This window comes from Anabas testudineus, chromosome 4, assembly GCF_900324465.2.
Source record: "Anabas testudineus chromosome 4, fAnaTes1.2, whole genome shotgun sequence".
In the NCBI taxonomy this organism is placed as follows: domain Eukaryota; kingdom Metazoa; phylum Chordata; class Actinopteri; order Anabantiformes; family Anabantidae; genus Anabas; species Anabas testudineus.
The window spans coordinates 12,699,542-12,725,356 of record NC_046613.1 but is presented as its reverse complement, the minus strand read 5'-3'; the positions used below and the strand labels follow the sequence as shown (position 1 = coordinate 12,725,356).

Below are 25,815 nucleotides of genomic sequence, written 5' to 3'. Positions count from 1 at the left end.
GAGATGTTGATTCAACTGAGTTCACTTTGAAGGTTTACAGTCTGAGTCAGGCGGGAAATCTAATTTAACTGTACTGTGAAAAATTCAGCCTGTGGAGGCATGACACACGACTGTTAGCTCAGACTACCAAGCATGTGAACCTTTCCTCAGTGGATACCCCTGACTCACTCAACGTTATGTGTGAACATGTGTAATTATGGAAGCATTTGCTAACAGTGTTAACGCTGGAGGCCATGATTACCTCAGCAAGCTGCCTTGGTGTTTCAAGATGGCCTGTATTACACAGAGAGTGAGTGGGAGGGCGGTATGAAAAAGCAGATGGCACTTGCTGTTTCCTTAAAGGCTGTGATCATGTGGCTGAGTACTGTTGTGACTGAAATTAGAATAGCGGGGCTGCGGGTTTTCTCAGGCTATCACACAGTTTGCTAAAATGGCAAGCTGTGGAGCAGAGTCTACAAAGGAAGTGAAAACCAGGAAAAAACATACCAGAAGAGGAAGAAAGTAGAAAATAGAGCGGAATGAAGACAAAGAGAAAGAAGAGCTAGAGGAGGAAATAAGAAGGATGCCGCTATGTGTAATTGTACGTACTAATTGGCACCTTGGCAATCTCATTCGCTGGCAAGCCCTCCATTAGACTGGCAACAGTTGGCAGAGAGAGACGCCCACCAAGGGTTTGTGTCACCACTATGTGCCAGACACTCGGGGGGATGGGAGAGATGGAGTTAGCTCACAGGGAGTAGATCAGAGTAAAGATGAGGACACTGGAGAAAAGAGCATTTCAACCAGCGTCACAACGCTGTTGTATTCAGGGTGATTCTGCTAAATCTGCTGTCAACTTGGTCCCAGCCCTTTTCCTCTTTACTTTGGAAACTAAAGCTTATTGCAATGTTGCTGCCAAGTGAATGCCTGAAATATAAATGAAACATCAGAAATAAAAATAACAAGCACCATTCACCAGATGAAAGGGGAAGACAGGGGAAATAGGGCAGTTTAAGTCTCCATCAGTCTTATAAAAGATGAAGGAAACAGAGGAGAGGGAAGGATGCTGCATGAGTAGATGACTCGAAAAGTCTTTGATCTAGTAGAAATGACAAGATCACATATTGAGAAAATGATTATTCACCATTGAGTAAGAACATCAGCAATATTTCTCTTATAGGTTGATTATGTAGATAATAAAAATATATAATATCTTGGGAATAATTCAAGTAATAACCAGGTAATAGCTTGGTATGAGCATTGACATGTCCAGGTAATAGGAGCTACTTTCTATTTTATTTCACTGTATCTGTGATGATAAAGATGAATGACATGACGGCTCCCTAGAAGTGAAACCATCTTAAGACACTATTGCAGTATAAGAAATATGGACTTCTTTCCTGTTAGGTCAAAATGTTTCACTACAGGTTGAGTCACTGTTAAATCTACAGACCAAGAGGCTTACAAAGAACTTTCATGATCTAATGGTAGAAATACTAAATCGTCGTTAAGTTGAGCTGCAACATTTGAGTGATATTATTATTTCAGAGAAACACACAGTCACTGAACCTGACTCACTGGATCCTGAAACCACAACCTGTCTGGTGTATTCGAGTACCAAACGTGCCACTGCTGCATGTCTTTCAGCCAATAACACCGTCTGTCTGTTTGGCAGTCGTACACCTGTTAGTACTGGCTTCATCAAACTGTCTCTCACACACACACACACACACACACACACACACACACACACACACACACACACACACACACACACACACACACACACACACATGCACACACACACAGACAAACCTGTCTCCTCCAATCTCATTTTTAATCTGTTGTCTGATCAATTGATGAGTTCAGACACAGCAGGGGTGGATATGTCCCCCTGAGCTGTTACCGTGGTGACGGAGGACCCCGCCCCAGGTCAGGCTGTCACTGGCTCCTATCCTGCTGCTTCTCTGGTCAGCATCTCCACGATTAGACCAGGACAGATTTGTCAGAGTCTTCCCTTATAGTTTGATGGAGCTGTGTATTTATACACCTGCTCTTTGTTTATATTTGTGTGTGTGTGTGTGTGTGTGTGTGTGTGTGTGTGTGACAACACTGGAAACATTTTTCTTTTACTTTTCCGTAAGCCTTTGTCTCTCAAATCAAACAAAGTGAAACATGAATATGTACATGAAGAAGATGAAGAAGGAGTGTGTGATTAGTCACATTCAAATGGCATCCTCAGAGTAAAAGTGGTGTTTTAGCTGTGATCCTGAATTAAGTCAGTGAATAATGATGCTGATGTGGTGGAAATTGACAGTCTAACAAGCTCCGTCCCTCTGTAGCCTCCCCTGAGACTCGGCCTGTCTCTTCCCATTCTTCTCGCCATTATAAAGGGGCTGAGTGGGACATGAAACAAAAACTGTGAGGGTCTTTATGCAGTCTAGTCTGGTATCTGATCAGAGAAGATGAGGTGCTACACTGAGATGAAAGCCGTTCAGATGTAAGCTGGAACTCAAATCAAATTAAATTCAGTTCAGGTACGAGTGTAAGTTACCAAAACTGAAAAGAGCTTCATCTGAGATTCAAAGGAACATTTTTCAACTGTGAACTGGCAATTTGTCTATACAAATTTAATTTCAGGCAGGCAACCCTTTTCTGAGAATTTAATTTAGACACTTTATATATATTAGTTTTCATTCAGACGTTTGTTCAAGATGAATGAAACACAAGGGGAACACAGTTTTCTTACTGAATCCCCTCAGACGGAGTTCAGAATTAAATTACATGTTTCAGAGACAGACATAGATGGAGGTAGAGGTGCAGCAGGCGACAGCACAGGCCAGCATCTCTACACACAGAGCACAAAGTGGCAAAGAGCTTGTTCAGTTCAGACTGAGAGAGGACTGACATAAACATACGGACTTGATATGATGCTAAGCTAACACCCTTTTTTATTCTCTTTACCTAGTTACAGGCCAGGGGTGCAGAGAATTATGAGAGCAAGTGCCTCTGACAAGCACCTAGATTAAATGGATGAGTGTCCAGAGGGGAGCGATGTAAAGGGGAGGGGGAGAGGAGGTAAAAAATGAAGAAAAAATCAAAAATAATAATTTATCCTCAGTGGACAGAGGATTTTCATTTAGACCAGAGAAGCAATAAAGTCTCACGTAGCCACAGAATCACAAACTGAGGTTTAACTGCAACCTGAATGGAGAAACACGTGGCTGCCGGCAAATTACGCAGACACACTATGGACATTTAGAGATGCTGAACTATAGAAAGTCTCCCTTAAACTGTGCATAAGTCTGGCTCAGACAGGAAATTACAGTAAGGATGTTCCCATTAGCAAAATCATCTAGTTAATGATCAGTGGCCTTCATCCAGATACTGTATATATGCCTTATTTTCACGAGGCATTTCTATAGACACCACGTTTTGTCAGTGTCACTACAGCTCCTTAAGTCAGACTTGTATCATTGTCAGTAAGCGGCATGTTGAATTGGCTGTGACTGTTTGCAAGACGCAGATTAATGTACGTACAGATTTATATATATATATATATATCAAATTTCATCTCTACTATGTTCTGCTTTTTAACAGCAGAGCTATTACGGTGAAGCTGCAAGCTATAGCAAAGTGTGAATTGTGTGATGTTGTTTTAAATAAGGTAAAGTTTTATCAAACTTAAAGCTACAAAATTGAGGTTAATATTCAGTACTATACTACATGTTTTACATTCTCTTACATCTTTAACGTTTTAGTACAGCCTCATCTACTGTACAACCTGTCGTGCAGTTTATTCCTACTGTCCATGAAGTTCATTATAATATTATGTAACGTTGTCATTTTCAATGTCATTATCAGTTTTGCGTGAACTTTTCCAAGTTGGTGCGCCAACAACAAAATAAACAGCTCTCTCCCTCTCTCTCTATTTCCAACAATATCTCAGAATGTGGATATAAGGAGCAAGAACATTTGATCTTGCATAACAACTTTGATATATTATGTGTTAAGGCTCTGTGTGAGTGTTTCACAGAGAATGGGAGAGAGTAAAAAAGACGGGGCGGAGGGGGGGGGGGTTTAAAAATGAGACAGCACACTGTGGGAGGCAGAGAGGCTTATAACAACTAAACCAACCAGAGCAGCACTGTAGGAGTTGCTCCACACAATTCCTTATTCTGTCAAGACAATCCGCTGTGGCTGTGCACACACACCACCCACTGTACTGCGGGCCACCAATGCAGTTATTTTAATTGATCACGCTGAAGTGGAAATGTGTTTCCTTAATGCCTGGAGGTAAAAACTCCTTTAGGAAATTCAAACATACATTTCTTTCACTGACTTCTGACGTGAATGCTCTGTCATACCAGTCCTCTCTCTGTAGTCTCTCTCTGGTGTTAGTTTTAATTTGGGCATTTCTTTCCAGCTTAGGTTTGCTGTTTCATGGTGTGTATTCTGACAGGATTGTTTCCTGCTGATGCAATCTACAGAAACAACACTGCTGGATTATACACACTAAAATATTAATGACTATATATGACTTGGTATATTGCTTTTTGTTGGGTGTAAAGCCAACAAAACTTTTTTTTTCCCTGTCTATATTTAAATAAACAGAATCACTGCACTTAGGTGTATATGAATGACTTTTTGCAGGAAATGTATTTTGACTGTGTTGTATCGAAAGCAGGTTTTATTCATATTAATAACATTGTGAACAACTTAATTTAATTTAGGTGAGCCTGTACAGGAGTGTGGTATTGTGCATGCTGGCTCACTGGGACACTTGAAGGCCCTGTACATTTACAATTGTTTTCATAGGTTAGATTTATCGGGTTGAAGTTGTGTGAAATTATGCTAAATATTAGTTTATTAGTTTAAGTTTTCTGTATGAATGACAATGATTCAGTGTAGGTTAGAACTGCTGAAGCTTTTCAAATGGATGTTGAAACATATTTGAAAACGTCAAGCAACTCCAGTTTCCACTGAGTAGCACCTTTAGAAAACTGGATGACTGAGTTTTTCTGCCATTATAAGTGGAAAATAAATTAATGGCATTTCAAGGAATCAAGCCCAGTTTGAACATGAGTGTACTCAGAGTGTGGAGGTGCTGTAATGAAAGCGAAGCACCATTAATGTTACTTGTAACACCTGTGACTTCAAATGATAAATAAAAAAACATCAGCTGTTTCCTGGGTTCACTGGAGGTTTTCAGCTAACAGTACATTATGCCCAAGTCGTTCTCGAACCCATATTAATTTATATTAAAAAATCACCTTACCACCCGTAAACCAAAGAGCAGGGGTGTAAATAACACTTGGTGTAAACCTATAACCATCACAATAGCCAGGTGGGTTTATATCATACTAACAGTTTGACAGTGACATGGAGCATAAGTTACAACGTTATCAGTATCACGGCACGACGGTTGTCACGACAGATTTCTCACGCACAGGGGAGTTGTCAGTTCTGCAGGGTATGTCATTGTTAGTCACTTATCACAGCTGACAACTCTGACCAGGACATCAGCTCGGTTCAGCGCAGCGTGTTTCTCAGAGATATGTGCAGAGTGAACAATGGTTTTTTTTTTCTTTGTGACAGCTCATAATGACTAAAAGTGACTTTATTAACCTGTAGACCCACCAGGAAACAATCACATGTGTGTTGTCTTTGATATTAGTGAACGTGTTTATATAAAGTGCTTCACCAATCCAAAGCCCAGAGCCAACTCCACCAGATGAGTCCCTGACTGTATCAACGTGTGTGTAGGTCTTATCATTCTAGGTCTCTTAGACTTTAGGGTTGTTGCTGATATGATACTGTATGTCACTTTAACTGTGGTGTAATTAATATTGCATTAACAGGTGACTGTCTTTATTATTTCATCTTTCACAAGAACACACTTTCATCATGACCACCGATGTCCTCTGCAGAGAAATTGGTGTTCGGTACCACAAGCGATTCAGTTAAAATCATAAAATAGACCTAAACAAGAAACAGATAACTGAATAGTCCAGAAGGGAAACAAACTACAGGGAGGAAACAAATTGTCTGCCAAAGTGTTGATTTGCTCCAAATCAGCCATGTGTTGTGCTTCCCTCGGCTGTTTTAAATCTGCCAGTTTGTGTCACCAACCTTCACCTTCCTTGTCTCGGTCATATAGGAGGTGCCAATGACCAGACGGCAGTAGTGTGAAGCTTAGCTGTCTCAAGGATGACGGCAAAGCTCTGCGATGGAGAGAAATGTTGTTTACTGGCTTTGGAATCAGCAGTAGTAAACAGAGTGGAGTAAATGTTTTTTTTATCCGTCTCATCTGACTAAAATGTCTTTTTAGTCAAAATGTTTCAGTTTGGTTTAAAAATAGTAATAGACGCACATTTTTCGCCTTTGATAGAGAACATCCAATCTTGATTAGTTGAAAGAAGCAGCCAAAAAAATAAAAAAAAATTTAAAAAGCAAGCAAACATTTTATTTCCTGTTTTGTATTTACTAAACAGATTTTAATAACAATTAAAATCAGGGCCCAGGACATCTACTGAATAACTGCGGACTAAACGAGGAAGCCTATTTTAGACCCTTCAACCTCTGGTCTCCATAACAACTAAAGAGCAGCAAAGACTGACTAATGTTCTGAGGAAAGATGGAGAGATTTAGGAAGTGAGGGATGAAGTGAACGGTAGGCAGCGGAGGGAGCGAGTGGAGAAAAACGAAGGAGAAGGAGACAAAATTGGAAGAAGCAGAGTGTTGGTGATGAGGTTGGGGTAAAAAAAAAAAAATCCAAAGTGGGATAGTTAGAGGTGTGAAACTCATGAGGATACTTCTATTTCTGTACTTGTGTGGATGATGGTGATTTATTTTAGTCCTTTTCCTCCTCTCTCTCTCTTTCTTTCTGTGTTGGCTCTCTTCTTTCATTCTTTCTTCAGTTAATTAAATTAGACGACGCTCTGTGTCTCCTAACACTAAAGACAGGACTAATTCTCACTAGTTTATCAAAGACATGTAATTGGGTCTGTGTTGCTGTTTCTTTAGCTTTTACACAATCCACTTGTCAAAGTACAAATTATTTGTTAAAGTATGTTCTTTCTTTATCTCTGCCCCCTCTTTGTGATCAACATGAGTGTTGTGAGTGTAATTACTTAGCAGTTGTTGGTTTGTGCTGTCTAAAAGAGCTGTGTAATAGTCAAAGAGTTGGGAGAATATTATTACGCTCTGTACTTCAGAGTCTTGCAATTACATGTGGTGCCATTCTCCTTCTGGGCAATAACATATCCTTTACTCAGTAGGCCTCCAGGAGAAATGTGTGACAAATAAATGCGTGTTCAGGTCAGTGGAAAATGGCAAAAGCAGAGAAAGAAAGAGTCAAAGTGACAAATGTAATTGGTAAGGGGAGTGAAAAACTGGTGGAGGAAGATAGAGATGAAAGGAGAAAGGCATAGGGATGAAGAGCAGCATATGGGAGTGTAGAGGCAAGAAGAGAGAAAAGGAAAGCAGGAGGGCAGACTAATGAGGAGGCATGGGGGGAGATCACCAGACAATGCTTTTCTTTGCCTCACCAGTCTGAGAGGTGGAGGCCACAGAGGTATATCTACAGTGTGTGGCGGATAGAGGAGGCAAAACAAGACAAAGTAAAAACTGGGCTTCTGAAGGACTCGGGGTAATGGGCTGATGTGTTTGTGATGTGTCCACGCATGTGTTTGTCCGTGAGCTTCATCTCTCTTCAGCCTAAAGGTGTCCTGCCTTCCCCTGATGGAGCTGCTTTCTTTGTTCTCCTCCTAAATAGCAGTTGTCACAGCCATCCTCCCACACACAGGGAAACAGCCAAAAGCCCCAAATAAATCCTTGTTGTTTTCTCTGTTTTCTCTGCCTGCCGGGGGACCCACATGCCCTCACACTCCATATCTAAACACCGCAGCCGTCCTCCATCACTGCATGTGATGGCCGTAGTGTGTTCGTGTGTGTGTGTGTGTGTGTGTGTGTGTGTGTGTGTGTGTGTGTGTGTGTGTGAAGCTCTGCACAGCTTAGAAAGCGTAAAATTGTAGCATTCATGTGCATCATCTGCAAGACACTGACAGTTCTGCTCTCTCTCTCTCTGTTCTCCGTTTGTGTGGGTGAACATTTGAATGCGTACGCTCGTTTAGGATCCTGGCTGCAGCAGGGGCACACATGAACATCTCAGTGGACCTGAGAACTCTGAGGGCGGTGCGAGTACTTCGACCCCTCAAACTGGTCTCAGGCATCCCAAGTGAGTACTACAAATACTATAACAAAACTTTTTTTGCTGCAGCTTAGGCCAACATTTAAATTTCATTGTCTCTACATTAAATTGGCTCGTCACTGCCTCCGCTCTCCGCTTTCAGGTCTGCAGATAGTCCTGAAGTCCATAATGAAGGCCATGGTCCCTCTGCTGCAGATTGGCCTGCTCCTGTTTTTCGCGATCCTCATGTTTGCCATTATCGGCCTGGAGTTTTACAGCGGCAAACTGCACAGTACCTGCACACCACAGCCTGGAATACTCGGTATAGAAACAGTCATTGAATATTTCTATATCACACCATCACACATAACATCTACAAGCATATTACAGTACATGTAATACTGTATGGCCAGTTACTGCCAGTGACCCTGTTATTCTTTGACTGGGGGCTGGTTATGAAGGGGTCACTACAAATCAAGACAAGATGTTCTGAGTGAGTCATATTCTATGACCTGTGCAGTTAACACATGTCAACTCAATTAAACACCTGCTAGAGATTTTGGCCCAGCATGTTTAAAAAAGTAAAGTGTATGTTTAAAGTCTAAAGTCCTTAAGTCTACAGTAGAGTACAGTATAAAATAATGTAATGAAAACATAAAGACTTTTGTAACCTGGGAGTCTGTACGTTAAACAGCAACACATTAAGATGAACACATGCATGCTTTAAATCATAGTGCTCCATTTGACGTCTTGTTACTATTGTTTGTTCCAATATTTTATTCATCTTGAGCCAAAATCTAATTTAAAATGCATTAGAGAACAGGAAATTGTTTCTGCTCCACACTGATGGCACGAATGAAACAAAAGAAAGCAATTTGTAGAAAAGACTTAAAATTGTTGTGAATAATGTATAAACGTGAACAGATGAAGACTAAATTTTGGGACGGTTCGGTCTGCAAATAGTGTCACAAAAGTTAAAAGACAAGGATTGAACTCAATTCCACTGCTGTTTATTGTGTATTTTATGTGTGTGCATGTCTCCTGTACTCTGACGTAGCTCTTTATGTAGTAGCTCCATTGACAGAATCAGAAATGCATTCACACGTGCATGTCAGGCTGCACCTGGGGACTTGATCAAACCAAACAGGCAGCGTTGTCCTGTATAATTAAACCAACAATACGATGCACTACAATGGTTTATTGTCCAATCACAGCTGTCATTAACCTCCAAGCTGTTCCCCGTCACACAGAGGCTGAATGGACATTTAGATAACGCAGACTGCAGTGAATATTTCCTTTCTTTGGCCGGTCACGTTACTGTTCATATAGACACGTCATTCTTTTGGTGAAATGTTTTTAATTGTTGTTAAAGGCATGATGGATTTCAAATTTCCCGGATTACTACAGTTTCACTGTAGTGACTTTGTGATTCCAGGGGTTATTGCAGTTCATTCAACTGGTGTAATATGTTGTCTGTTGACATGTAACACGCTGTATTTCTACATTTCTTCTCTATTTTTGCACTTTTCTCTGCAGAAAACGAAATGGTGGACTCATCTGAGTTTGAGTTCCCATGTGGCACACGTCAGTGTCCGGCCAACTACAATTGCACCGATACCTGGATTGGCCCTAATGATGGAATTACTCAGTTTGACAACATCCTGTTTGCTGTTCTCACTGTCTTCCAGTGTATAACCATGGAGGGATGGACCACTGTACTCTACAATGTAAGACAGCTGGCACATACATATGACACTCAGTATTTTTCTGGATTGCTGCAAATTATTGAGGCATGAGGCAGTGTTTGGTTACAGTTTGGACTAGTTTGGACCCTTATCAGAAGAAGACGTTTTGGCTCCAGTGCACTGATGGATACTGACCCTGCACCCTTCTGTCTTTGAAACTGTCTTCCTGCTGTAGGAGAGTGTAGGGATCAGGCTACTGGGTTGTGATTTTAGCATCAAGTTGGTGGCTGTGTTTTGTTTTTAGTGTACTAACTTCGTGAATAACTTCTTGCAACATTAGAACTTCTATGTATAGATATGAATATGATGAGTAGAATGAAAGAGCTTTTACTCAAAACCCAAAAGTAGTTTGTATTCTCCTTTTTCTGGAAGACATCATCTAAAAACAATTAAGTGTTTTTTAATTATTCCAAGTTCTCGTCATAATTAAATAATTTGTCTCTAGTGCAATCATGCGTATATATAGTTTTGTCATCCTCAGAGCGACAATTAATTTCCAAGCTGAGCTACAAATGCTGTTTTTCTGCAGGAGTAACTGGGAGAACTGATTGAGAGAGTTTACATTTTTATCTCCCAAGTTCAACACCAGAAAACATCCTTTCGTGAGCCTTCTAGATGAAATGTTAAATAATTATTTTATTATTTTTGTAATTCAAAAGAAAACAAGTAAACACTGTATATCAGGTTGAGTCTCACAGAGATGTGTTCAAGTAATCAGTGCTGAAACGAGTAATAATGTCATTTTCTTCCTGACTGACACAGTGACTGTCAGCCGGGGATGAAATGCTGCACTGTGCTTCATGGGCGTCCACGTCAGAGTGAAAGTAGCAGGCAGACACACACAGACATTATGTAGACAGAAGGACAGGCAGTGGCACCATTTGCTAATTTGATATAGCTGTTCCCTGCATGACCATCCAACAAATCAAGTCCAATCATGTTCACCTCTTGCTTCAGCAGAGCAGAATTACACAATTCTCTTCAGATAATCACTTGGACGAAAACTGTACCACAATAGAAGCCACCAGGAAAATATCAGTCTCATTATGTGTGTACAAGTTATATACATAAAAATTGGTTAGTGCTCAACATCAGTGGTTTGATTCCATGTTGCATGTCATACCCTCTCTCCAAATTCAGACACTTGGTGCCGCCATCTCTATCTGTATTATCTGTATCTGGTTTATTAAAAGTACTACTACTACTACCCTGTGAGAGAGGCGCCCAGAGTACAATGATTAGAAAAGATCTATTCTTTTCTTTGTTCCAGATTGTTTTTCCTCTTACCTCAGATTGTCTCGCAGAAGCAGCCATTGTCCCGCACACACACACACACACACACACACACACTGCTGTGCTACTGTAGGGTGGAATTTGTGGTCAGCTGTCTGCTCTTTCAATTTTTATTGAGACGGATGAAGGTAGACGATTTGCCAGAATGATTGTATTATGTTGTCTAAAGCGATGCTCAATGAGCTTTACTGAGGAATGAGGAGGGGCAGAGGAAAGAGAGCGATGCTGACCATACAGACTGACTATAATAACGTTTGCTCTAGCCAGTGAGCATACACCTACAGTACAGTGCATGCACACATACTAAAGAAACTCTTTTTTTGCAGACATACATTTGTTGGTATACTGTATGCAGTGTATATATATGTTCTATACTATCTCGAGTCCAGGTGCTTCAGATGCAGTTAGCTAGTACTATTTTGGTTTCATACAGTAGCTGTTCACTGAATATCTCCACTCTCCTCCACACTCTCTCTGTGAGGCTGCAGCAGATCGATACACATGATGTCTCTGTTTGGTGTCCTGCCTGCACTCTGTCTTGAACCCTCAGCAGTCACCTCAACACCTACACTTGTGTATTTCTGTCTTGGGTCCCAGTGGCAGCATGAGTTGAGTCCGCTCAAGTCTGACTTGCTTTTACCGAGTTTACACCTTTGTTTTGTGATGTTTCAGGCTGACGATGCATTGGGCCCCAGCTGGAACTGGCTCTACTTCATCCCCCTGATCATCATTGGTTCTTTTTTTGTCCTGAACCTTGTGCTGGGAGTCCTCTCTGGGTGAGTTCACTCTCTGATGTAACTGATGTACTTCATTGTCCTTTAATAACCATAAAAGAAATTATAAAAATTTATGTGAGGGTAACGTCTCTGTTTGCTAAGCTCAAACTGTCTCCAGGTCCCAGGTGTCCATTACATTTGTACAACTGTCTACATTGGTCAAGGTTAAATATGAGATCAGTCAATAGAAAACTTTAGGCAAGATAGTTCAAAGCATTTGGTGAATAAACCACATTCTACTGTTTTGTCTTGTTTCGTTTTTTCAGTTTGATGGATTAACCTGTTTGCACCTCACCATGTATGGGTGCTCAATGTTAGGCATTGTTTGCACGTACTGTACCTCCCCTAAGGGATTTTACATAATTGGAAGTTGTAAAATATTGATGTGGTTACTCTGAGAAATGTATTACTTTGTTGGCCATTTGGTGGTGATGCACTTGAAGTGTTTGACTTTATGACTGACTTTTTTTCACTTTGTTGTAGTCAAACAATACTGTATTTATCACAGTTAGAAATAATAAGAATACAAAAATAAAATAAGATGAAACAGATGAAAAGTAAAAAGGCATGAAGGGGGTGTGAGGAGAGAGAGAGAACGTTTACTAATGCACATTAAGCACACCAACTAAAGAAGTGCACAGTGTACTCTACAGAGAGCTGCAAATATATTCTGTAGCTTATCTGTAAAAATAACATAGTGACAGGTCAAATGGTAAACAGTCTATGAGCAGTCTCTGGAAGTACATGTGCTGGAGATATGTCCTACTTTACATAGCTTTTAATTTTTTCTGCTGCCTAATCTCGTATCTTCCAATTAAGGAATTCCTCAAGAGTCTCTCTGGCTGATTTGCCAGGTGTTTTAGTCGTTCCTCATTGTACCAACTTGTTTTATTTATCCTCTAAAGGCATCCTGTTAAATGGGTTACAGCTGGGTTTATAGTCCTTTTGATTTAGCAAGATAAACTGTCAGTTGTAACTGGCTTTTTCACTGATTCGTAGTGTGGCTGGCACAACTGTCCTGACAAATCCTTTAGTTTCAGTACATGTTGTCAAAGCTCATTAGCTTTACAGGAAGGTTAATTGGGGATCCATTGTCATTATCTGCACAGTTAAAGAAGATAGACAGTCCTCTCCTCTCCTCTCCTCTCCTCTCCTCTCCTCTCCTCTCCTCTCCTCTCCTCTGCACTCCTCTCCTCTCCTCTCCTCTCCTCTCCTCTCCTGATTGAACAACAAGAGGGACTTTGTTCCAGACAACAATAGCAGCAGTAGATTTTCCCCCAGTGATTTCCAGGAGGAATGATTTACCCCACTGACCATTTTGTCATAGAGTAAATAAATGACGTGGTTTGGTTTGTTTCTTCAGGGAATTTGCCAAGGAGCGAGAGAGGGTGGAAAACCGCAGGGCCTTCATGAAGCTGAGACGCCAGCAGCAAATTGAGAGAGAGCTCAACGGCTATCGAGCATGGATCGACAGAGCAGGTGGCTTTACTCCCCATCAGACCCCAGGGGGACCCGAGATGTGGCTCCTGATGAGAAAAAGAAAATCAATATTTCACTTAAAACGTCTAATTCTGTTGATTGTGGAACAAACTGATGCAACCTGTAGCCAGTCAACTGTTTGTTAAACCACAATTGAGCTGGAAATGAAGTTACATCATATTCCAGTATGTCTGTTTCCATCTGAGCCGTTTGCTCATTTCTGATTCTACTTTGTGTTTTCCAGAGGAGGTGATGCTTGCTGAGGAGAATAAAAATGCTGGACCTTCTGCTCTTGATGGTAAGAGATTTTTTATTTTCCCAGTTTCATTAAAAACATACATTATCTTCAAGCCTCATATTGCTTTACATTCGGTTTCAGTTTTAAGCTTGCAGTGTGCTTCATAAAAGCTGTTCAGGCATATCCTGTTTAGTATGTGCTGCTTATTTGTTTGTTATTTCAGGCTTGATACACATTTTTTTAAGATTTTAATACAGAACTAGGAGCAACAGCTGAATTATCCAGATTGATCCTGCTACCATTAGTCAAGAGAGGGCAGTGTCATTTAATCAGTCAGTTCACCACTTTGGCGCAGATTTAAATATCTCAAGGTGATGACTTGCCAATAACTCATGTGAAGACTTTCATGGTTCCCAGGTTATGTGTCCTAATCACATTAGACATCCTGTCTGTCTCCATCCTTAGGGGGGATTATTGTGAGATTTGCGCCACCATCAAGGCCTTTCTTTCAGTTTCTGACAAAACTAATGATATTTCCATCAGCCTCAATTACACTTTTAGTGCTTTTAGTGTTTAGGAAGAATAAACTAGTCTTAACATGCTAATGCACAAAATTAAGATGAATGGTGAACATGGGTTAGTTATACAGTGAAACATTTATTTATGACCAGATACCTGCAAAACGTATTTTCCCATCAGCAGCTGTACATAGCTGATTAGATTATTAATTAACACATGTTAAACTAAGATGGTGAACATTTCTATGGAAATCCAGTGTCAGTGAAATGTGTGTTGTATCCTAACATTGTGCTCAACAGTGGGCGTACAGTCATAAATGTTACTTTAGTATTGTTGTTGACACTGCTATAGCATGGTTGTAGACACTTTAAAGTGTAAACACTGTAAAGTATATAAATGCAGGATGTGAACTGTCCAGATTTTGTTACTGCTGTGTTGCACCTTTACATGTCTACCACTCTCAATGCCACACAGACAGCATTAGCACTAATAGCACTAAATCGACCACTATCATGGTGTCCCACAGACAGCTGAGTATCTGCTCTGACCCTCTCAACTCTACTGTGACCTTTCCTCCTCACTAAACCAGCAGGGCTTTTATTAAATGTTGATTGATTGGCAGCTCTCAGGAGGCTCCCAGAGTGGAGTACAGGTGGTACCTATGGTGAGAACCGTCCTTTTTTTCTGCTCTCTCCTACAACAACTCCACCACCCTATTTTACACACACACACACACACACACACACACACACACACACACACACACACACACTGTACGAACACTTGCACATAGAAAAACTAAAGGAAGTCCTTGTTCAAGTCTATTTTACCACTCTCGCAGGGTAAAAAATAAACTGTGCAATGCTATTCTGTAGTAGACACAGATCCAGCTGTTGTGATGGAAATAAATGTGGAAGCTCTGATAGCTTTGATTGAAAAGAAAGGTGGCGCACTGCGGTTGCCTTAGCGACCACTGATCTGAAAGGCAACAAGCATGTGGTTGTTTGTGTGTGCGTGTGTGTGTGTGTGTGTGTGTGTGTGTGTGTGTGTGTGTGTGTGTGTGTGTGTGTGTGAGTTTGAACAGCGCCATATTAGAGTCTCCTAGCAAATATTGACCACAAGTAGATCAGGTGGTAGTGGATAAGTGTGAGTGGAACAGGATCAAATCCTAAACACATCAGTAAAAAGGTCAAAACACACTCATCACACTCACGTCAGCATGTGCTCACTGCACGCCGTGGGCCCTGGTCTTGAATGGCAGCACTCAAACACGGCTCAATTATAAGAGATGCATGGATCGTCATGTCGCCTTGGAGCATGGTTTGCCATGACGGAGATCATAAAATAGCAGCAGAAGGTTTGCATTCAGTTGTTTGGATCAGTACATTGACATTAAATTGTCATTTTTATCTCATTCAACTGCAGCATTAATGAGCTCAGCTTTCCCTTTCAGCTAAAACTTCACAGGCAGTAGCTTGTCACGCAGAAGGCCGACACTGGGACTCCTTCTCATCATTTTCCTCATCACTATCTCTTCATTGCATTATCAGCTTCCACTCTTGCATACTGCCTGAATCTTTTTATAGATGACTATAACATGTGAGGGTGATCATGCACAAGGCAGTTTTTGGGTCTTATTAATATACAATCAGCAAAAAGTCAAAAGCCAGTTCAGCGATCCAATATAATCTGGTCAACACAAAAAATGTACTCACTGCAGTCATGCTGCCCAGAAGTCAGCCTTGTGTCACCCTCTCAGTCAGTTAACCCTTTCATGCATAGTGCTCAGTTCTCTAGTCTTTTTGTAGAAAATCCCAGAAACTCGCTCAGCGTCTGGGTTCAACATTTATGAAAAGTATTAGAACATGGTAAAATGTGGGGAGACGTCAGATTAGCATTATTTTCCTAGCTTTCACGCAAAATATAATTGTCTGCTATTGTTTTTTTGTTTTTTTTTATTGTTTTTGTTAAAAAGTCTAATGCACATAAATTATTTACTCCATAAAAAGTAAAAGAAAATCAATTGCATTGTTTTTTTCATGCAATAAAAACACTCTGGAAAAACACCTTTGACTGAAGTTCTCATAATTTATGCATGAAAGGGTTCAACTGTACGTGGCTTGAATTATTACTTTTTATGTTCATCGTGCTTTGTCCACAGTGTTGAAGAGGGCGACCACCATCAAGAGGAGAGGCGTGGATGTGGTGCATCAAGGGCAACCAGGGGAGGAACAGTATGGTGATATCTCCTCTGTGGGTGAGTGGGAGTGTGGACAGACTCATAAATATAAACACACAAAGTGCATAAAGGTATACTTGAGGAGGGCCCACTGAGCTCTGCTGCAGACAAGGGTACGCATATTTCATACTGCGGGGAGCACAGTTTGAGATTCAGGGTATCAACATGTGCAGAAAGTGTTAGACTGATACTTTCTACTTCTTCATTTTCCCCCAAGGTATCCCCATGGCTAGAAATATCAGGAGCACAAAGAGAGGTCCTACAGCCTATTTTCGCCGGAAGGAGCGTCTTCTGCGGATCTCCATCCGCCGCGTGGTGAAGACACACACTTTCTACTGGACAGTGCTCGGCCTAGTGGCTCTCAACACACTGTGTGTGGCCATTGTTCATCACAACCAGCCCCTCTGGCTGTCCAACTTTCTCTGTGAGTCACACTTCATTTAAGTAGCAGCATGAAATATCAGCAGTGCTCAGGAAGTTAATGCACCTTTGTCACCTCTGTAATCACTGGTTCTGGAAATCATTGCTTTATGATAATTGTCCAAGCAGGTTTCAAAATGTCAGTGCTTGTTTATATTGCTGCTCCAGACTATGCAGAGTTCCTGTTTCTCGCTCTGTTCCTGACTGAGATGTTCCTGAAGATGTACAGTTTGGGACCGCGCCTCTACTTCCACTCTTCCTTTAACTGTTTTGACTGCAGTGTAAGTTCTCAGTCTGCATCTCGATTATTTCTTTTCATAGATTTTTGCCACATCTGCCCACATGTTCCCCTCTGTTATATCACATGTGTCTCCCTCCTTCATCTCACCTTGTCATTGCTGTTGTTGTGCTTTGGCTTGTTACTGTGTGTTTTAACTAAAGGTCAGCTCCTTACTTATCTCCCCAGGTAATTGTTGGCAGCATCTTTGAAGTGCTGTGGGGTTTCTTCAGGCCTGGCACTTCCTTTGGCATCAGTGTCCTGCGTGCACTTCGTCTGCTGAGGATCTTCAAGATCACCAAGTTAGTCACTTTCTCCTATTTAGAGAATTTTACTGTTGACCTAAAGCTGGGATACGTACTGATTTATTGATTTAGTCTGAACTATTTACAACTCAAACAACCTAAGAGAGGGCTAACCCCACAACATTACAAGATAAAATAAAACAAAACTATTCTTTCTTTTCACTAACATGCTATTTTTGTCATTGTGAAGATATTGGGCGTCTCTGAGAAACCTGGTCGTCTCCCTGATGAACTCCATGAAGTCCATCATCTCTCTTATTTTTCTTCTCTTCCTCTTCATCGTTGTCTTCGCACTCCTTGGCATGCAGCTCTTTGGTGGCAGGTAACGGCAACAATAAATAGTCCCAGAATAGTCATGAGGTTTGTGTATTACACCTTGCAAATCTATAAAGATATAGAGAGAAGAACAGGGAGAGGCATACTGTATGTGATCAGTCTGGAAGAATTGTCTCCCGAATTGTCTCCCACTTCCTATTGTTCCAGTAAATGCACAATTACAAACAAAGGGGCCTCTTTAGTTTTTATTGAATGAGTAGAGAGTAGATTGTTAATGACTGTTTCCCTCACATCAAGAGACTGTCTGATATTTACAGTAAGACTCATTTTGCCTTTGTTGCTGCAGCTATTGTTTCCCCAAAGCTGTCACTTGTGTATGACCTGTTCTTTAGAATACAGATCACAGATCAGAAAATCATGAGCCAGCAAATCAGAAAAGAGGGGGATTGAATCTGACTCAAAAATATTCTAAAACTGTACATGTGACTCTGCTTTTTAAGAACCATACACATCTTTTTCACAGGTTTATCTTTGAAGACTACACCCCGACAAACTTTGACACCTTTCCTGCAGCGATCATGACCGTCTTTCAGGTCTGCTCTGTACTTGACAAAGGAATTATTACAGAGAATCACAATACACAGAAAATGTAATTTTAAGTTTATGACTGTGACTCTCAGGATAGTTCTCTAGATAACACTGCGTCTGTTTGTGTTTGTGTGTTGTTATCGGCGTGTTTTCTCAGATCCTGACTGGAGAGGACTGGAACGAGGTGATGTACAACGGCATTCGCTCTCAAGGAGGAGTGAAGTCCGGCATGTGGTCTTCCATCTACTTTATAGTTCTCACGCTGTTTGGAAACTGTATCTTTTATTAGTCCTACTTTGAAGAGCATACTGCCAGGTAGCCCTGGCTTGTAATCTAGTATGGTAAACTAATGTTTGTTCCAGTAGGATGTACCATCTCTTTACTGCTCTTTAAACCAGTAAAATAACAATGTGCCTGTGGGAGCTTGTTTGCTGAGTGTGTGTGCTTGTGAATTTATTCTTGGATTACATCATACAGACCAGCTGAACTCAGGGGTGGACTGACAACAAAACGCTGCTGTGGTTTTACAGTGAATTACCACAGAGCTAAATTAGAACCAGCAGATTATTAACAAGAGCTTAGTGGCTGCTGGTTGCATTGTTTATTTTCAGTGGATTCATCTAGTAAAGCTATTTATCTCTCTACATGGAGGTCAGTCCTTGATTCGGCTATGATCAGACACTCTGCTGAATGTCTTCTTGGCCATTGCTGTGGATAACCTTGCAAATGCACAGGAACTAACCAAGGTAATAAAAAGTGTTTACCAAAAATCCTTTACCTGAAAGATGCCTGCACGCCTTTACTCCCACAGCAAAACTAATTGCTAAATCAATTAGCAATTACACTGTCTCCATTCTGTGAGCGTTGTCTTTTCTGCTTTCATCACTGCGACTCTGTTTAATTATTTAAACTCACATATGTTATAGTTGTTCACCTGCCTTTTTTGCTCTTCTCCTCTTTTGATCAGGATGAAGAGGAAGCAGAGGCGGCATTCAACCAGAAGCATGCTCTCCAGAAGGCGAAGGAGGTCGGACCGTTGTCCTCCTTCATGTCTTCAGAGTAAGTGCTCTCTCTCTCTCTCTCTCTCTCTCTGGCTGACCTCTCCTCCCTCTTTCTCGCCTCACCTCTTCCTCCCTCTTTCCTTCGTTCAGTGCCTCTGTAGGACTAGCCCACAACGCCAACACTTCTGAGTTGCTGTTGCCTCCAGCTAATGGAGGCTGCGTCTTGGTGCTGTAGATTTGGATTACTAATGAAACTACGCTGTGCAGAACAGTTAGTGATGGAGGCTAAAGATCACTTACACAGACCTTCAAGTCGTGTTGCTGTGAAAGTGTCGGCTTGTAGCACTTAAATTTGACTTGGGGCCTGTTTAGAGAACCCATATTTGGTGCTGTCCCATTAGAGACTATGTGATATGTCTTTACTCAAGGGTCTCCTATCTCACCTCTGTCTGCACTGTTATATGCTACATCGCCACGGTTACTCGGTCCACACCAGAGTGGCAGGTCCTTACATTGTTGTCATGGAGACAGGGTTAGTCAGTGTCCAAATTAACATGATATGTCCATCACCATAAACTATGTCTGTACAGCAGAACTTGGATGTTGCTGGAGGAGAGTATAGTCAGGCCTTCATCTGTTGTTCTCTCTTCTGGAAAATTTAATTCATAATGTGATGTGACCTTGTTTTCTCAATGCCCAGGTTTCCTGTTGAAACAATAGACTGTTTTTTCTCAGGGATTGATTGCACAGTGTCTTGTCGTAGGTGCTGGAAGTGCATGTGCATGCACAAGAGTGGGGCTTTATGGCTCAGTGTGCACGCTGTGTATTGAGAGACAAGCAGTTTGTTGCATGGGCATGTGGAAGATTTCACAAGCAAACATTTTATGAACATGCAATTATGTACATGTTTCTTTCCTGCTCTCTGTCTTTACTTCTTTCTTTCTTCGGGCGTTGGAAATAGAAAACTGAAGATGTGTATTAGTGTCACTTTAGCAGGCTCAGGGTCAGGCTCTTGTCAGATCCCATAGAACAGACTGGAATACCACAGGGTTGTCTAGGGCGGCATCTGTATTCAGAGAGGACTGTCTGAACTTTTAGCATTTCTGGTCTCATCTCTGATGTCAGCTACAAAATCCTGGCAGTACCTGCCCTCGCTGACCTTGAAGAAACGTGCATGACAGCATTTGCTCAATAAAAAAAAAAGAGAAGCAGCATGTTGGAAGCTGATGCTGATTTCACCTTGGGAACGCATGCATCTGGTCAGCATGATCAAAAAGGAAGAAAAACAGAAACGACCCGAGCACACACTCACTGAGAATGCTTTTCACGCAATGGAAGTAATACTGGCACTGTAATATTTTATGGTGTTTTCAGTGTGTGTGCAGTTTTTCTTCCATTGTGAAATCGTGAGTCCCCGACCCAAATGAGTATTCGGAATATTTGAAACTAATATTTTGAATCTCCGTACATGAATTTTCTCGTTTACCTCTACTAGCATGTCCTGGAAGAATGCTAATGTGTGAGTGCTCTGAGGTGGCGGTGGTTTTCAGAGCTGCATCCCAATGTGGTGGTTTTGTTTAAAGGGTATTTAATATGTATTATTTTTCCCTGTTTGTTTGCTGATGGAGCCCATCTCTGTGTTTTCTACCTGTACCCATACTGTAGCTCAGACTGTCTAACATCTCAATCTATATAAAATGTCTTCTTATCAATGTTGTGCTTACTGTTGATGTTTATGAATGTTGTTTTTTAATACTGCTACCATCTTGTTTGTCAATGTGTCGCTTGGCTCCAGTGGAGACACACACCAACTCACCCAGTCACTTTTTAATCTCTAAATTCATCCATGAGAGAAGAAATGCGAAAATACAATAGATATGTCGCAAACAGAATACGTAATCTACAGTAACAATAAGTCGGAGATGAATAATTCACATGTGCGTGTTGTCTTATCAAAGAGAAGTTTTACACTAAGCCATGAATTATAAATGCAGAACAGCTGTTAAAAGGCATTAACCGTCTATATTTGTTGTTTCTTACGTTGGTCTTTGTGTGAAAGGACAGTTTATTATTTATTCGAGGAGTGTTTGCTGTGTGTCTCCTGGCCTGTTTTGTCTCTGTTCACAAAAGCACTAATGTCTTGTTTTCAACCAATCGCTCATTGATAACACGGACCACACAAGAGTCCACGCTCCAGTAAGTAAAACTGTCTGTTCAGCTCTCTGAATCTCTCACTAACATCTGCCTGATTTTCTTGGGCATATGTTACAGACTCATGCTGTATACTATTCTGTTCATGCTCTGTCCTGTACTCCCACTCTCTCCAAACTTATTTGATTCCACATTTTTATATCTATTCCGCTGATTTCATTCTGCATTCTACTTTTCTTTTGTTTTTAAAGTCACACCACACAGTTCCTGGCTTGGTTAATTTATCACTTCACATCATCATTGAGCCAGTAAATTGCTTCATGTTGATATGAAATTTGTCTTTGTTGTTGATAAACTGCTCGAACATCAGACCAAAGCACTTGCTATGCACTCTGATATTCATGTTTTGGCACAAACATTTTGATTGCTAATTTACATTTCATTAAACCAAAAGTGAACCTAGAAATTAGAATTCAGTCCATCGAGGCACATTTAAAAACTCTCATTTGAATCTAATTTAGCTTTTGATGAATACACAGCTTGCTGACCAAATTATTAATTAAATATATATCACCTGTATATACACTTTGCACTTTATTTGTTGCACGTTTCTCCATTTTGACATTTTATCTTTTCTTTCTTTTCCCAGGGGAAGCCGGAGGAGGCGGCCCTACCTGTACAGAAAAAGAGCCATCCACCGCAGCCGGCCTACCTACTCCTGCTCCCTGGAGGAGGCCCAGGGCAGCATGAGGGAGGGCCGCCCACCACCGCCACTCAACTCCTCTAACTCTTTCATGTCCAGGAGAGAGAGAAGAAAAAGGATGACCATGTCAGTGTGGGAACAGAGGACCAGCCAGCTGCGGAGACACCGCCAGATGTCCAGCCGGGAGGTCCTGTTCAGCAGCCCCAGTGAGGACAAGGACGGGCCTCCTACTACATCCCAAACCCAGCGCCCATTGTCGCTTCACCGCAAGGCAATGCAACACACCCTGTCTGGGAGTTTGAAGCACCTAACAGACCCCTTGGCATCCCCAGCCAAGAACCAGGCTTCAGCCTCTGCCATGACTAAGGACGTGACTCTCAACGCCACCCTTTCTGGTGACATACCTGAACCCCCAATGTCAGTGCTGGAGTCACTGGATCCTACAAATCCTCCTCTTTCTGACGCTTCTGTGGCCATACCAGAACCTCCTGAATCAGAACCCGTCTCGGAAGGCAGGAAACTGGCTGTTAGTCAGAGTCATAACAGCATCAGTGAGCGCCGGAGTCCCAGACTGAATGGTGAGCGCCAACACAGGGCAGTGAAGAAGTTCAGGCCACCAGATAACGTTGACACACTGACTCCTGAGATGGGCGGTCATGGTGGGATCAGGTCCAGAAGGGCATTGCATCATTGCGAACATCAGAGTGGTGCCAAAAGTCAGGGGTCATCTCCTGTGAACGGAGGGCACTTGGAGAGTCGCTCATCCAGCAGAGAGAGGAAGAGAAACCCAGGTAAATTAGAGGGGAAGGAAGAGGAGGCCAGAAAGGAAGAAGAGGAGACCAAACCTGAGGAGAACAGGTGGGACACACCAACATCATCCTGTTTTTGATTAGATGGGTGTGTTTAGCAGCATGATTCACATTATTTCCAGAGAACCGAAAGAGCCACAAAGAGTTACAAAATGCAGACGTCACTTTGTGCAAATCGCTGTCCTCCTGTCTGTCCAATGTGTTTCACTCTGCATCTACAGACAGGGCGACCAGAGCGAGGGAGGGGACGCCAACCCATCAGACAACCAGAGCCACACTGGTGACCAGTGTCAGAAGCAGGAAGAGCCTCTTCAGCAACTTGACGGAAAGCCACCTGCCATCCCAGAGGACAACCAGGAGGAGAAGGCGTTAGAGCAGGAGCAGGATAAATCTCAGCTCTGCTCCAGTGTGGCCATCGACGTCCCCAATGTTCAGTCATGTCTGGAGCTCTCCACAATCACAGGTATTTGTAAAACTGTGTGTTTTTATGTGCTGAATACATGATGATGATGTACTGTATACATAGCAGATACATACCACATGAAGTAGCATTAGTAGGTGCTAATGTATTAATTTGTTCAAGGCTCATGACACTAATAACTTCACTTTACTGTAGGTTATAAAGCTACACTAAATCACTTCTTTCTGGATATTCTTTTTTCAATTAAAACCATCTCCTTCGTACCATGTACTCACATTTCTCTAGTGAGAAGCACACAATTTTCACCTTCTTCTTCTTCATCTCACCTTATGTAGTGAACAGTAAGGACCCTGAAACGTGTAAGACAGAGAAGGAGGATGCAGAAGAGATAAAGCCTGTCAACACTGTGACCCCAAACAGCATGTTCATCTTCAAACCTGATAACCCGTAAGTTGTTGTCACCCATGCTTCTTGTTGTTTGTTTTACTGTCAGACCTTTCACGTGAATTTTTGCAGCAGGAGGAGGGATTTTTCTATTTTACTGTAGTGATGCGGGGACAGTGGGACTTCATTCATGCACCAGGCGTAAGCCTGCACAGTCTCACTCTTACTAGACCTGATGCACCTGACATCTGGAACATGTCTTCACTCTGCCATCTGCTCTCCCTCAGGGTGCGTCGAGCGTGTCACTATGTGGTGAACCTCAGGTACTTTGAAATGTCCATCCTGCTGGTAATAGCTGCTAGTAGCATAGCACTGGCTGCTGAGGATCCCGTGGCCACCTCCTCTGACTGGAACAAGGTTTGTGGCTGCACGTGTGCGTGCTCACATCAACATTATTGATGCAATAGAAGAATTTTCTGTCTGACTCTATCACTGATATGACTTCAATCAGTCTTTATCTGTGTCTTGGGTCTCATAGCTCCAAGTACAAAAGAAACGTTTTCACAAAACATTTCTCGAACGGTTTTATAGAAAGCTGTTAATGTGACTTGACGAGCGGCAGTTAAATCACTGATGAGTGAGATGAAGTCTGAGACACAGTGAACCTGACTGTTTAAGGGATGAATGAAGCTAATTATCTTGTAATCATCATTTGTGAGGACTAAACCACAAACTAGTAAAATGTGGAAGGATTTCATTAATTACTTTCTTTTTTTAATCCACACATTTTTATTTGTTTTGTTTTATCCCTTACGATCTTTTTCTTTCACTCTTCTTCTGTCTCCTGCTGTGATTTTTATAGGTTCTGCGTTATTTTGATTATGTCTTCACTGGAGTCTTCACATTTGAAATGATTATAAAGGTGAGTTACTGTGGAAAGATAATGACTTGTCAGTGGCAGCAAAACGTAAATATACTTTTTGAGCTGCAAAATATTTCTTCTGTTTGTCTGTTTGTTTATCACATTTCATAAGATAAATATAAATGTAATTTATCAGGAAGCACCTGGTTGAGGTTATTGCTGCATATTTGTTGAAGATCAGATCACATTTTAAACATTTAAACACATTTAAATTAAAACCACAACATTTCAAAAGGTTCAAATACTTGACAGACAGGGACAGGGAATCTATTGATTCCCTGTCTTGAAACAATGCTGCTAAAGGTCTTTGTCTTGTCCTCAGATGATTGACCAAGGTCTGATCCTCCATGATGGCTCCTACTTCAGAGACCTGTGGAACATCTTAGACTTCATCGTTGTGATGGGGGCACTGGTGGCTTTTGCGCTCACGTCAGTCAACTTGTTTTACTTCCTCTCATTAACTGAACACACTGTACTGTATGTCTAAACATCAGTGTGTCTATGGAACTATATCTGGGCTTTTGCTCTGTAAACAAGACATGAAGACATTTTCATTTTGCTTATTACTGTTGATATACATGTCCATCTCTCCTGTTTTGCTCCATCTGGGTGCCTCTGTGGGAACGGCCAGCAGCAATGTGATGGGGTAAACACCACCATAGTCTCTCTTAGTGATACCACCACCTTTAAATGCACAATATTCTGACCATAACTTAGGTAGAATGAATAGACTTCACGTTGAATGAATAAGGTGGTAAAATGGCAGTTTTATTGTCTAAACCTGTGTTTATTGTGGTTCTGCTCTCTGAGAAGTTTACACTCTCTTTTCCTTTATAGAAATAACAAAGGACGAGACATTAAAACCATCAAGTCTCTGAGAGTGCTGCGTGTCCTCAGACCACTGAAGACCATCAAGAGACTTCCTAAACTCAAGGTCAGGGCATGAATACATGTTGTCCAAACCTCACACTTAGTCTGACTACGGGGAGGAGAGGACATATTAAATCACAAAAACTAAAGTTACTGTAGAGTATAAAGAACAGATCATTGAAACTAGGAACTGGAGCAGAGAGGAGGCACAAAGAGAAAAGGGAGGTGA

At 41.5% G+C, this 25,815-nt stretch overlaps 1 protein-coding gene across 1 annotated transcript in view; it reads left to right on the top strand.

Annotated features, from left to right (window-relative positions):
* LOC113152626 (voltage-dependent R-type calcium channel subunit alpha-1E) overlaps positions 1–25,815 on the top strand; it is a 41,199-nt gene that overhangs the window by 3,668 nt on the left and 11,716 nt on the right. The window contains exons 3-26 of the mRNA XM_026345987.1: positions 8,115–8,218; positions 8,334–8,492; positions 9,707–9,897; positions 11,881–11,984; positions 13,348–13,463; positions 13,708–13,761; positions 14,843–14,884; positions 16,382–16,477; positions 16,677–16,883; positions 17,048–17,160; positions 17,346–17,458; positions 17,652–17,783; positions 18,261–18,330; positions 18,483–18,600; positions 19,004–19,071; positions 19,293–19,384; positions 22,127–23,038; positions 23,211–23,452; positions 23,746–23,857; positions 24,082–24,211; positions 24,657–24,716; positions 25,039–25,145; positions 25,351–25,362; positions 25,554–25,650. Coding sequence (XP_026201772.1) covers positions 8,115–8,218; positions 8,334–8,492; positions 9,707–9,897; positions 11,881–11,984; positions 13,348–13,463; positions 13,708–13,761; positions 14,843–14,884; positions 16,382–16,477; positions 16,677–16,883; positions 17,048–17,160; positions 17,346–17,458; positions 17,652–17,783; positions 18,261–18,330; positions 18,483–18,600; positions 19,004–19,071; positions 19,293–19,384; positions 22,127–23,038; positions 23,211–23,452; positions 23,746–23,857; positions 24,082–24,211; positions 24,657–24,716; positions 25,039–25,145; positions 25,351–25,362; positions 25,554–25,650 — 3,451 coding nt within the window. The remainder of the gene's footprint in view (positions 1–8,114; positions 8,219–8,333; positions 8,493–9,706; positions 9,898–11,880; positions 11,985–13,347; positions 13,464–13,707; positions 13,762–14,842; positions 14,885–16,381; positions 16,478–16,676; positions 16,884–17,047; positions 17,161–17,345; positions 17,459–17,651; positions 17,784–18,260; positions 18,331–18,482; positions 18,601–19,003; positions 19,072–19,292; positions 19,385–22,126; positions 23,039–23,210; positions 23,453–23,745; positions 23,858–24,081; positions 24,212–24,656; positions 24,717–25,038; positions 25,146–25,350; positions 25,363–25,553; positions 25,651–25,815) is intronic.